The sequence below is a fragment of the Syngnathus floridae genome, chromosome 7 (assembly GCF_059516105.1).
Source record: "Syngnathus floridae isolate MCC-2025c chromosome 7, RoL_Sflo_1.0, whole genome shotgun sequence".
NCBI classification, from domain to species: Eukaryota; Metazoa; Chordata; class Actinopteri; order Syngnathiformes; family Syngnathidae; genus Syngnathus; species Syngnathus floridae.
The window spans coordinates 13,367,725-13,381,951 of record NC_142419.1 but is presented as its reverse complement, the minus strand read 5'-3'; the positions used below and the strand labels follow the sequence as shown (position 1 = coordinate 13,381,951).

At 41.5% G+C, this 14,227-nt stretch overlaps 1 protein-coding gene across 5 annotated transcripts in view; it reads left to right on the top strand.

Annotated features, from left to right (window-relative positions):
• Positions 1 to 14,227, top strand: part of grik4 (glutamate receptor, ionotropic, kainate 4) — a 167,745-nt gene that overhangs the window by 96,013 nt on the left and 57,505 nt on the right. For all 5 annotated transcript variants that reach the window (XR_015859428.1, XM_088380772.1, XM_088380769.1 and 2 more), the window contains one exon: positions 8,078 to 8,243. Coding sequence is in view for 4 of the 5 variants with exons in the window: in XM_088380772.1 (XP_088236898.1) it covers positions 8,078 to 8,243 (166 nt within the window). In the remaining variant the exon portion in view is untranslated. The remainder of the gene's footprint in view (positions 1 to 8,077; positions 8,244 to 14,227) is intronic.

Below are 14,227 nucleotides of genomic sequence, written 5' to 3'. Positions count from 1 at the left end.
AAAATTGTGTCGCCTCAAGATTAAAACTATAAATGGTTCAACGATCAGTGAAAATGGTTAGCTTGGATACATTTTCGTAACCCCGATAGCCGGCTTTGTTGCACTCCTCCTTCGAAAAAGTGATTGGGAAGTTCATACAACCTGTTTTCATATCTCTCTAACATGCTACCAAGTTCATTTTCATTTCTAAGCCCCCATCATGCACCCCCAAGGGAAATCTCCATAAATTCATTGTGTGACATTCCTTCTCCTGTCAATATTACGAACCCATTTGCACTTGTTGCTCTAATTTGCACTCATTTCTCTGCTTTTGTGTTGCTATACAATATTTCCAGTCAATTTTCTTCTCTATCTAGAGACATTTTTTCTAATATCCGTTATTATGGAATCTACACGAGCCACGGCTCGCTGAGTTTTCCTTGTTATTGTTCTCGGGCTCTTCCTGCGCCTGTCTTGCTTACTTTATCATTTGCCCTCTGCAACCTATTTCTTTCTCGCCCTTTTCCCTTCATCTCACACCCAAGTGTAAATGATAAGCGGGTCAGGCATGCTAATGGAAACCAGGGAATAGTAAAGGCTGCCACTCAATGTGGCTTTCCTTGTAATTGGCGCTTAGGCGCTTTATCAGTTAAAAAATGTCTTTTATGTTCATCCATTAACTCCAGATGATTTGAGTCACCATTTAATTCAAAACACGATCAGCCGCTAGCTGCTAATTTTGCTGGGTGACTCCTGAAAAGCTAATTTTCAGCTAACAGACACCGCAAACCGACTAGCTAGTGTCGTTACTGAACCTGTTTGTCATCTTTTGGTGAAAACTCACAAAAATGGGAAACTGCAGAGTGTCACAAAATTCCGCAGAGAAAAGAAATTGGCAAATCAGAGTTTGGAGTTTGTCTCGCTGACAAAGTGATATTCGTAGTATTATTTTAACAGCAACAGGAACCATTTACGAGCGTTGACATCAAAATAATGGACTCAGGAAAAAGCTTAGATCCACTTTCACAGGAACTAGACCTTTGAAAACTTAAAAAAACACTTTTATTTCAATGGTTGCAGTGCAGCAAGACAAGCAAGAGAAGAAACTGCTGAATGTTACAAGGATTGCAAAGTCAAAGCTTTAAATTGCTTATTAATGATGGTGAGGTGCTTGCTTAATCTCAATAGACACTGCCCAGGCAGAGTCAAAGAAAGACAAAATGCAGCTAATAAGCCTGCTGCAATGTGGGGCATTCCAGATGCCCAAAGTCGAGAATTGAACCAATGATAAAGTTCTAGCGCCACCACTGGACACAAGTGGGAACCGATTATTAGGTGTGAAATGATCGTTAGGTCCAGTTTGAAATGGAAGTGTTTTGAATGAGCTTTCTGCCGAACTTGTTCAAACATCACATAAATCACATTTTGATTATTTTTAATTGTTTTAGTTGTTCGCTTTTACCAGATGGTCTGATTATGTTAAGACTTAGTCTACCATTGTGGACTGTGACGATATGACTCATTCAAAGACTATGCCGCAGTACAAATTTATGTGGTTTCAGTGGTGGATGATGATAATCTTAAGATTAATGTTTTAAAGAGTCAGGGCAATTTAAACGAGCAATACTTAAGAGCCAAAACTCCGGACTGTTTCTCACATTCAACTTTTTGCCTTTCGAGCTGTCACCGCTTTCCTCAGATGTCTTTATTCAGCCACTAGGGAGATATCCATCCACCTACTCACTGAATTTTTTACAACACTCTCCAATAAGACTCCGTAAGGGGTTAGGGAAGAGGTTAGGTATATGCAGAAAGTGCTTTCCCGGTCATCCCTGGTATAGAGCCTTTCTAGCTAGCTCATTTTCCAATGACATTGGCTCTGGAAAAGGGCAGTGGAGTGAGGAACGGACTCCAGGAGGAAATGAACTTTTTTTTTTTTCCCCCCCATCTGAATGGTCTGATCAATGAGATAGAGATCTCGTGGTCAATGTTCCACTTTGCTAAAAGGCACCATGGGAGCCGCGGCACACTTCATCTTTATCACTCGGCTGCTACTTCCATGGCTACTGGGACCTGAAGCAGGCTCATTACTAGCACAAATTGAGATCTCGCTGCTGGTACTGACACCAAGATGAGATGGTTTCGATGGTGGAGTTGCTGCAGCCATGTTGGGCCTTACTTTTTCTTCCCTTTTTTTTTTTTTGGGGCAGCAGCATAAGCAATTCATTTCAATGCAAATACTGATTTACACAAAAAGGCAGCAGAACATTTGTTGACAAGTGTTTTCAAGGACAGCTCTCTTTTATCATCCAAGCCTGTGTTGTGTGCTAATTGATAGCCAGAACTTTGCAACATGTGTACAGTAAACAACACCCTTCAAACAGTGTGAACGCGGCTGACATGTTTGATGACCCATAAAAAAAGTGTTATGATGAACAGGTTTCGCTCTTCCGCTGCTCAAAGTAACAGATGTACTTTGCACATTATGACTCTGCTCTGCATATGGCGAGCTCACCTACTCGCTCTGCTCCACTCGGATTCACAGCAGACAGGTAGCAGAAAGGCTTTCACACTCGACTGCATAACTCCAGCTCAGTAGTTGGTGATTCCTGGCCTGTTATTTGAATATGACCAGAAATGTTCTGTTGAACTCGAATAGCCCGCAGTGGAGCAAAAACGTCTGCTAGGGTCGAACAATTCTTAACGTGGCAGTCTGTCTAACTGCTAAGCTACTTTATCCCCGAAGGTCTAGCGCAATATATATTGGTTTCGACCCTGATGCAAATTGACTAACTGCAAATGTTTGGGTGGTTTTATTGCATCGAGGGGAAAATAAAGGCATATATTGTTGCACGCCACCAAATTAAATGGAAGGATAAATTCTAATCACACATGATATTGTTGACACCCTTTTTGTTTTATCATGACAATGAGCTTAATATGGCTCTTTTGTGACAGTCATGATGCGACATTGTGTGATTTTTCATTGACGAGACTGGGTGTTCTGTTCATGTTCATTCGAAGGTGACTCACAGCAAGTCCTCATAACATTGTAGTGTCTGTTATGAATCATGGAGGCGTTGGTTAGCGCACTGTTTCTTAACAAAAGCAGAATTGTATGGCTGTCGGTAACGCAGAAAGAAAAAGTAACTGCACATATACATCTCTCTCTCGCCTGTCTCTCTCTCTCTCTCTCTCTCTCTCTCTCTCTCTCTCGCCTGTCTCTCTCTCTCTCTCTCTCTCGCCTGTCTCTCTCTCGCCTGTCTCGCTCCCACCTGTCTCTCTCTCACCTGTCTCTCTCACCTGTCTCTCTCTCTCTCGCCTCTCTCTCTCTCTCGCCTGTCTCGCTCCCACCTGTCTCTCTCACCTGTCTCTCTCTCTGTCTCGCTCTGTCTCTCACTCTGTCTAGCTCTCTCTCTCTCTCTTTCTCTCTCACCTCTCTCACCTGTCTAGCTCTCTCTCTCTCTCTCTCTCTCTCTCTCTCTCTCTCTCTCTCTCTCTCTCTCTCTCTCTCTCTCTCTCTCTCTCTCTCTCTCTCTCTCTCTCGCCTGTCTCTTGCTCTCTCTCTCTCGCTCGCCACACACACACACACACACACACACACACACACACACACACACACACACACACACACAATTTTAGACTTGCCGCTGTCATGACCCCCATCAACATAGCATAAATGTTGCCTATCAAACAATTAGCAATCAAAACAGGAACCTCTAAGACTCACAATTTGCGTACATAATTAAGTCAATGGACATCACACCACTGCCTTGCCTATCTAAGGATTCCAGCTTTCTTCTAGGTCATGCTAGCAAATCACAGGGTAATGTTGTCAATAATGAATGTAAGCCTATTGTCAGCGCATCGTAATTGGGTCAACATGTGTTTGCCGATGAGCAAAGGTGCATCCTCTTTCCTCCTGCGAGCAGGGCGTGCATTGTATTTGTTGGCTCCTGTGAGAACGTCCTCATTAAACGCCCGTCACGCCGCAGTCTGCAGACCTGCCATCCCTTCTGTCACACTGCAGGGAAAACACACGCGTGTGCATATGTGCGGACAAGAGCACATGCATACTGGATACACAAATCCAAAACAGAATGAACACCATTACCATTCGCTCAATCGGGAAGCGTAACTTGAGAAATTGTCACACAACCTATCAAATGATTCCTTCTATAATCGATATTACTGAGTGATGACAGTCAAAGTTTAAAATAAGAGGATTAACTTAAAAACACATTTTATCTTTAACACAGCCAAATTATAAAACTTAATAAATAGATCGAAACCAACATTGACTCAGTAAATATGATTTTAATTCCAAAAGAAGAGTACAAATGGCTACTGTCCATTTTGCTGCCAAATCGACAAAATCAACGTATCTGCCAACTTTAACCGAGAACGAAAGTCCTTGACCATTATAGCGTCTGTAGTTTGAACAAAAATGTATCACAACAAATTATCTAGTTTTTACTGGAATCTCACTCTTGGTCGTTCTCATATGACAATCGATCTGTAGGCTTTAAGTCTTGGCTTTCTCTCGTGTTTGACTTGTACTCTGTCTTCATCTGCTCATCCCGCTCGCTGACAAACGTTTTTCTTTCAGCAGCAGTCAACACTGCGGTTCATCACGACAATGCCGCCAGAAAGCACCGTTGGCTCTTAATGTTGGAAAATATTTGATATTTTCGTACAGCCTGCTCCAATAGCAATAATGACTCAGCAGATGTTGAAATAATGCTTCAATTTAATTTCAAATACCAAATGTTGACTTTCAGATATTTGTTTTGCGCCTTGGTAAAAATATGCCATCACTCTTCAAACAGCAAATTAAACACCTTAAAAACAGAGTGATGGAAAATATTGGATATTCATTTACATTCATGAGATGAAAATATAACTATATATATTCACGTATTTTATATTAAAGTGGAAACGGAGGCTTGGAATCAGTGGAACAAATAACAGACCTCAATTTCTTAATGTCACCACATGAAAATAGGTTTTAGTGCTACCTCAAAATTTCTAATGACTTTCCTCCATAGAGTTCAACTACATTTGGAGTAATACCGGAATGACGCAGAATACGCGATTTTCCCGATCAATCGACCAATAAGGGTGAATTATCGGAGCTGTTGGTTGTAGATAAGAAGTGTGGCAAGTGCTTCGAACGCGGTCGACAACTCGCTGTTCTTCTTGCCGGGACATTGATTTTTCTGTCTTTGGAGTCAAAACATTGCACGGCAACTGTTAGGTAATCAATTCATAGTATTGCTTAGAAAAAAAAAGGGGGGATTTGTAAGATCATATAGAAGCTGGTCTACAACCTTTTGGTTTAATTTAGCAAATTTGACTAATGAACCGATTAAAGAAATTTTTTTTTGCCTATTTAGACGGCAAACTATTGAATCAACAGCATGTTAGAAGACTACAGCGAAGTAGTGCTATCCATTTTCCCCCTCGATAGCTTCAAGGCACAATTAACAATCAATTCCACACAATTGACCAAATTCTTAACGAGCAATTAATCCTTTCCCTCCCCGTCCCCAATCGGAAATAGCTTTTTCCAGGAACAAACGTAACACCAGGACAAAGTTTAAAGAAACTTTGACAACTGTGGAAAATAGAACAGAACTGTACATTGCGAATCAAGAGAAAATGTGACAACTTTGAAAAGTGAAGTGTAAGATTGGACAAATCCAATTGGAACAATCAAAGATGGTCCCAGAGTGGGGCTCAGTTCCCCTGCATGCTGCCCTACTATTATTCAGGTTTAGGACTCCTTATTACCCAGGTTTGAATGTTCCATCAGGGGGCTGTCACCGCTCACTGTCCCTCTATCTATCCAGATACCAAGGGACTCCATTACACAACAATGGGCAAGGATTGAAAACCAATCAAGGGAATATGGGGACGAGGACGAGGCCAATGCATGGCCGCTGAGAAGAGCTCAGACAGGCAATCTGCCTTGATGAAGAGGCTCCCTTCCCCGTTGCTCTTCTCCAACTCGGCATGTCCTCCAGTATCCCCTTCAAGCCCCACTGGGCTCCGCCCTGATGGTTGGCCAGCTGACTGACCCAACACCTGCTACTCACTCTCACCCCATTTCCCACTCCGGCCTCATAGACAACCTTGGTTGTGAATATCTGGTCACATCTTCTGGCACTAATTTCATTCAGGGGAAATGGATGCAAGCTGGCTTTGAGTTGTGATGCCATGTTAGCAAGAGGTCACATAGAGTAGTTCCCATTATAAAAAGGTCATTGGCTTTGGAGTTTAACAATCTGATGACATGGTTTATGAGCACATTTCACAATTCCAGGTCATGTGACCTGAGAGGTTGTGATGGGCAAATGAAGCTTCAAATCGGCTTTATGAACCAGTTGTATATTTTGACTCCTCTAGATGGCGGGGTTGGTTTAAAGGGCTTGAAGGAACAGCTAATCAGTGTGCTTTCAGACCAGTTTTAAATAGCTTGATCAAAGACTGCAACTGGTTCGTGAAGCTTCATTTGCCCATTACTACTGTGAGGCATTTAACGTCAAATGTTCTGCTCCACATATCTGCTCACTTGCAGTAGAAACTCGCCTGTGTCTAAAACACTTTTTAGTGGAATTAGAGTTGTTTGGATTTAATTACACGCCATGTGGGAATACATATATTTCTAACGCTACAGCAAATCAACACTGTGAGAACAAGGGTAATCAATCAAGATTGCATGCCCCACTGAAGTGGACAGAAGTGTATTTATTGATTCTCAACAAGGGCTTGGCTGACTTTTCTTTTCTTACCCTCTGCGTCTAATTTTTGTTGACACAAGAAACACTGTATGCCTTTTCTACTCATTAATGAAATCCTTTTCTCTGAATAATACTAAGCCGAGATTTCAACCTGGGTTGTAGACGCAATTAGCATGCACAAAATGTGCCGATCAACATCCCTAATCAGAAAGATACAACTAATTTTGATAATGAATGATGCCAGTAAGAGTTACACTAATATTTCACTCTCGTCCAAGCAGATCAATTAACGTTAATTTTCCCTAGAGGTTCCTTGTTATAGCTGTACAACATGATCAGCGAGTAGATTTATGAGATGTTTTATATGTTTTGTCACTGTCACGTCACCTGGAATGTAGATCTAGTGATCCGTGGAGTCTTGTTAAAAGATGTTTGAAAACATTGGCTGCGGAGGCGTTCAAATGAATGCTGTGGAACAAGAGCTTGTTCTTGTGGGTGGCATGAAAACAATTTCTGTGATCCATAAAGACAGTTTAGTATCTTCGTCACTCGTGAAAAATGTGTGGTGAGTATGCATGTGCAGCTGCTTAGAGGCTTGGGCTGTCTTTGATTCTCTAATGGAAAATATTCACATCCTCATTTTTACATCTTTACAATTTTGTATATTTTTGTTGGTGGACGTGTCATGTCAAAGTGTGCCAAAAATGAGATGTCTGCTTGAGTTGTGATTTGACTCAAGGTCAAATTTGGGTTGCAGGTTGAGCTCAGAATTTTCTTTTGAATTGGAATAGTGATTTGAAGCTATTCTATTTTTAACCAAGAGTTGAGGGTATTATCAAACATCCCACACTAGCAGTGTCAGATGTTTGATAGTGAGATAGTCGACAGTAATGTGAATAAAGGTTAAGGGTACTTCTCCTCAGACCACGATCAGATAGTGTCAGAAATAAAATACTGAGCATGTGACTTCTCTGACCCCACCCCCTTGACAGGAATTGAATTTCTAGCCATGGTTCAAATTCAGGTTGAAGAGTGGTTCCTCAGACATCTGTCTGGGAAATGTCAGATGTGCTTTGACTGCTTTCAAATTCAGGTTGAGGGTCGTGTGCTCCTCAGGCATCTGTGGAAACTGCTGTCAAAAGTAAAATAGTCAGCTGATTTTAAGCTGGTGGAAATAAAGGTTGCGGGTGCTACTTCTCAGACAACTGTCAGGTGGTGCCAGAAATGATCACTTAGATTAGATTCATTTATTTTTTTATTATTCACAGATTTCCAAAATGTGGGACGGTTTCATTTAACACCTCTGGCAATAATTCGACGTAAATTGTAATGCTGACTTCCTTGTCCCGGTACAGGTTCCTTATGTGAAGGTGGCTCCGGAAGACATTCTGAAGGTCCAATTCCCTCGTTTCACCACTCTCGACCTGAGGCCAACCAACATGGATGTCAGTCTAGCTGTGGCGAGTCTTCTGACCTTCTTTAACAGCACCACCTCCTGCCTCATCTGTGCACAGGCCGACTGTGAGTACAGAATATGGAATCATCACTGGGGGGGGGGGCATGTTCACCGAGCTTCCATCCCTACACCTGCCGACATAGTGCAAACAGTGTTTCATGTGTTTTCTTTTAAGATGTGTTGACACACCGTGCTACCCCAGATGCACGACAACTGCGTTCCAGCAGCAGATGCGGCACTTTATCAAAATCTCACCCTCTGACACACTGTCTGAAGCAGCTGCTGCAATCCGCAGAGCGTGCTCGATGCCAACATCCCAAAATAAACAGTCTGCACTCCATAATCATCATCTAGAAATCCACATTAAATATACCTTGTCCTAGGGTAGTCCCTTAACGCCACCTGATAAGGATCAAGCTTTGACAGATGAAAGAAAAACAACGAGTTGGTGGGAGGAGGAAATTTTGTAGGTGAAGTCGGCATTGATTTCACCGACTCCTTGTCAAAGGCACTCGTTAGATTCCAAAGATACTAAACTGAATGACCTCAAAAAAGCCTCTTAGATCCCCTTGGGGCAAATTTATTTTGGCAAATAGAAAGGAAGATTAAATCATGGCCTGTTCCCACCCTCTTGTAGTCCAGCGAGCAGTAATTACAACTCCCCAGACAAAGGCATGGTGACCCTGAGTGGCACCGGCTAACATTTTTTCTTTGCTTCCACAGTCAGCTTCACACTTTCAGAAAGAGAAATGCATTCATATCGAACGGCACACAGAGGGAGTTGAAACATGTCGACTTTTGCGTCCACTTTGACTACTACCCGCCATTAATTTCCACTTAAGTGTTTTAACTGTCACTCAAAGTACGTCAGGGACATCTATGCATGAACAAAACATTTTTTGAAAGGCCACACCTTTTTAAGGTCACAAGGCGCTAAATGTACCGTATTTTCTGGACTATAAGGCGCACCGGACTATAGGCGCACCTTCAATGAATGGCCCATTTTAAAACTTTGTCCATATATAAGGCGCACCTGACTATAAGGCGCACCATTAATGCAATCACAATATAATAACTTGAAATGGTGAAAACACTAACAATATATCAATAATGTTAATATCACACAACACATTTGGCCCGCGGGCCGGAATTTGGTCCATATATAAGGCGCACCGGACTATAAGGCGCACTGTCGGCTTTTGAGAAATCTTGGGGATTTTAGGTGAGCCTTATAGTCTGGAAAATACGGTACGTAAAATATATTGAGGTTTCTGTTTCAGCGGTTACGTCCTATTTTTGTGAGTCTATTATTACATCTTACAGTGTTGGCCAAAAATGATGCCGGCCTCTAAGGTGGCCTTAGGACATCAACTTTGGAGTGTTGGGGCAAAAGAAACTCATTTTAAGCATTATTTCCTCCCTGTGATTGTGTGTTGGCATGCTGTGAGGGGTCTGAAACGGAAATGGGGAAAAGATGAAATAGGAGAGTGGTTTGTTGATGATGCTGTTGAGCTGCAAAACATAAGCAAAATGTAATGATGGAGCTGAGGAAAGCAGACAGACAACCTCCGGTTTCATACGCTGGCATCAAGTAGGAGATTGCCCAGAAGATGGGGGCGTATTGATTGCATGCTTTCCTCTGACCTTTTTCATTCATTTGAACTGAGTGGCAGCATGCCTCGTTTCACGCGCAAGGTCCTCCGGAATCGTTTGGTCCCAGCTCCCCGAGCCCCGCCCCCCCTTCCCCATCGACTATTGCAATCCGACATCGGCTTGGCACCGTGCTGTCAATGACTCGTCCACATGTTCTGGCCTCATTAATCATCCGCACTACCGCCAGCCTAATAGAGTGTGACCAATTCATGCACATTTTCCAACGATGGCTGAGGATGCACAGGAGTGGAGGTGTAATTGTGCCCAAAGGTAGATCGCACGCCAACACAGACGTTAGTCGAGCGACAATCCTCATGATGCAATGTTTTAACATTTTCCCTATACGACAACTGTGCGATAATTGCTATAATGGATGAAACCCATTTATGGCATGTCAAATGCTACTCAAGAAGGGAAAATGATTTTTTGCTCTAGGAATGGCCTTTTTAAGCATGTATTAAATTTTAGAATACAATCAAATATTTTGTATTTAAACCAAGCAATTTTTTATGGGTCCTGTTGGCTTCCCAAAAATAATTGGAGGGACTTGTATATGAATGCAGCTTCGTCGTCATCATGAGAAGTGAAGCCACCAGTGGCCACTCTTTTGCCCTGTGTAGGAATAAAGCCATTATACATAATGCTAATTATGCTATCATTCATAATGCTAATTATTCTATCTTATTTAATGCTAATTATGCCAACATAGTATACCTTTCTGATCTGGCACTCGTGAACCTGCTAGTTTTCTCATTTGTCAGTGTGGGTGCATAAAAGAAACACACAAATACATGGACACACACAAACACACACACAGAAATCACTTTACTTATTTGCACCAATACTTGTAGCGGCCATTTGAAGGGACACCAAAGTGCACTTTCATAAATGAGGTGATGGGAGGTAGCTGCAACTACGTAAGCTCAAACAGCACATTTAAGAAGACATTCTTATTTCATTAAGGAACCGGTTTCAGGAGCTAGTGGGCTCTTTTATTTGATCTTATAAAACACCCATGAGAGTATTTGTAGACGTACTTACTTGCCGTCCATATATTCTGTAATGCAAATGTGAACTTGACTTCAGTAGCACAATGAAAATTCTTCTGTTGTTGAAATCCTAAAGGTAGTGTTTAGCTTTAACTTCCTGCGATTGTTAATGGACTGACACTTGACATGAATTCCACATTTGTAACCTACGATTAAGGTTGGTCAGCGAGACACCTTGATGATTAAAGAAATCTAGAGAAAGGTGTAAGGTTGATTTGCAGAGTTTAATTGAAGGGTTTGGTATACATGAGTGTGACTGATGATATGATTAACTTGCCATGGTGGTGAAAGGTGCTCCATGTTCACATTCCGTCAGTTTGCTGAACACGCTGGAAAAAAAATGATTTCGTTTTGTCAGCTATTTAATTTGTGGACGGATGTAAAGGTGATTAAGTTTGGGTGTTCCTCGTGAGTTTGTTCAGTTTATATTACTTCTGTTTTTATTCAACAGATATCTTGGGTTACTCTTGGGGGTCATTTCTTGTTTTCCATTTGGTTCAAATAGAAAGTGTTTGTTGTCTCTGTTCAACAGTCCCAAGCGACGCCCACCCGCCCCTTGCATTAATGCAAGAATCACATTTTTCCTCAAGGTGAACTTTTTTTTTTTCTTTCTTTAGCAGTCGGTGGAGTGACTCCTATATAATGACTCTGGAAGTGAAGTGGTGCATAAATCTTAGTGAGTGCTGGGGAGGCAATTTGGTGGATAAGAGTATAACAAGACATTGACTATTTATCATCTTAGATGTCAGTATAAGGTGGACCCACATTTAAATCCCCAGGCCCTTGCACTGCAGTCAAACTAAATGACAGAGTAATGAATTTGTCTCTACGTGATTGTTTTTCATCATTCGAATCATTTGCTTGAAAAATAATGCACACGTTAATATTGCAGTTCTCACATTGTGCTCAACAGAAATGCAACAAAAACAATCATTATGTAAATCTATTGTGTCTGACATGTTCTTTAGCGTGTGATTTGCATCGAAGCACTGCCCTAACCAATAAAACAATAATTAGTTTCAAAAGACTCCTCAATCAAATAAATGATTTCCAGAATGTACATTGCACAATGGAGACTCATCCGTGAACGACACGTGAGTATAAAAACATAATGAGAAAAAAAATGTTGTGTACTTGGCCATTTATCAACCTAGTGGCCTTCAGTAGAACCCGAATACGGGTAACAATTTCACTTGAATAATCTCGATCGGTGTGTTTACGAGCCCTACGTTTTCGACAAAAAAAATCTTTGATTTTAAAGTTATGACACTCTTTTTAGTTGCTGTCATTGTTACTTTGTGTCAGCGTCTAATCCTTCCACATTAACTTTTGGCAAATTAAAAGCTTGTCTCATAAATCCGACTTCCCACCACGCGCGAGTATTTCTTGCGACTAGTGATGATGGAATAAATATTTAATTGTGTTAAGTTTCATTTTATTAAACACTTCATGAATATTTAGCTTGAAACATTCAAAACTAAATAATTCAGATGGCATTTAAGAGTAGTTGCAGTATGTTTAATCGGCATTTAGATTCTGAGGGGGTCCTTGGAAAATAAAATCTCCCCTTTATGAGGTCCCTCGACCCCAAAAAGAACTCGTATTTGGAGTGCGAGAGGAAGTTAGTGTCCTCAGCTCTGTGAGGCTAACGTGCTAACGGCTAGCACACTGCGGTATTGTCAGGCGACTGCACCTGACGGGAAGTCACCGATGAAATATGGTTCCCCTCTGTGGTTATATTTTGGGTTAATGGGGCGGCGATTACGCTGGCACCTCACGTTTTTTGACACATCTCCTCTACTGTACATTTTAAAGTTCATATTAGTAGCAAAGTCATAAAAGTAGGTCTTACGATGCCCACGGCTAAATGATGACTCATCACAAAGGTGTAATATATTATTCACCTGCACACGCTGTGGATTTTTATTCTCTGCAGCCTGTTGTGGCTGCATTTGCTCTTTCGATTTGGGCTTGCTCGTAATCTTGGCATCAAAGCAGAACTCAAAAAGTATATTAGGGAAAAAAAAAGGCTTATTGTTACTGCATTTCTCAGTAAAGCCAAAATGTGTCTGACAACACACATCAGTCAAGGTCAAACCTGATTTTTTTTATTCAGCTGTATATTTTTATTTTATTCAGGCGAAGCAAACTGGTTCCCCAAAGCAAACAGTGAACGATTATATCACCCGAGTGTGGAAAAACTCCTCTTTGATTGTGACGCAGTCAGAACCCTGATGAGAGCATGAACTTCCTTGGGTGTCACTATATTTGTACGCAGCCACGTCAGACACAGTTCACCGTCTGATGTCATAAAATCGACGTGAAATTGTACTTGATGTGAGCTGCAGCACAGGCTTGGATGCCAGGCAGGCAGACAAGGAGGGTGATTTAGTGGAAGCTATTTCAAGCTCATCAAAGACGCTCTGTGTTGTAGCACAGAGGGAGCTGCAATGACAGGTTCAAGGCGGGGGGGTGGAGGGGAACTGGGGGTCTCATGTCATGGGCGTCCACATACAGCAAAACAAACACTTTTAATATTATAGCGCCATGCAGACAGGAAGACATCGTTACTGGCGCTGTTAGGCACGACGGGGAGATCATGTGCTTGACCGGCCGTGCTGCTGACAAGCGTGATTTCTTTTCTGCATTTATTAAATAACAAACAGCTTCTTATGACATGAATATTAGAACAAAAGAATGGAAATTTCTTTTAAAATGAGGAGCTATTGCATAGTAATGGAATGTAAAATATTTCATAAAAAAATTGGCATTGATATTTATGACAATCAGGTTTTGTCAAGATTAGGTGAAGCAGCATGTGACTCATTATCGAAGGTTGCTTTTATAGTCGCTGTCAACAATCAGATGCTTATCATGAAGTTGGGAGTAAGTGTGGCAGAAGCTGCCCTTTGACCTTAGACTGTACTGACTGCACTTGCTCCGTTCGCCATCTCCTCCTCGAGTAATAAACAACAAAAGACCGGCTTCTTTTTTTTAATTACGGTAATATAAGATATTAACCTCTGCAGATGAGCTCTGACAAGATGCCAAGGCGACTTTCATGCTAATTTGCTGAGGTCTATGCTCTCTAATAATCCCAGTTGAGTTTTCTTTCTTTTCTATATTGGAAATTAGCCAAATAACCTCTCAGGGTCTCTGCTAAATATATGGATGCCAAGTGACTCGTTAACTTCTGCCAGGAGCCTTTTGATTAAGTTGGCTACGTTTTAATTAGTGCAAATCCCTCTTACCTTACTGGAATCAAAACAGTGTTAGCACAGCCAATGAGCAGAAGGCCATTTGCTCAAAGGCTTTTGTGTGCTAGACAGAAGTCACAACAGAGTGCT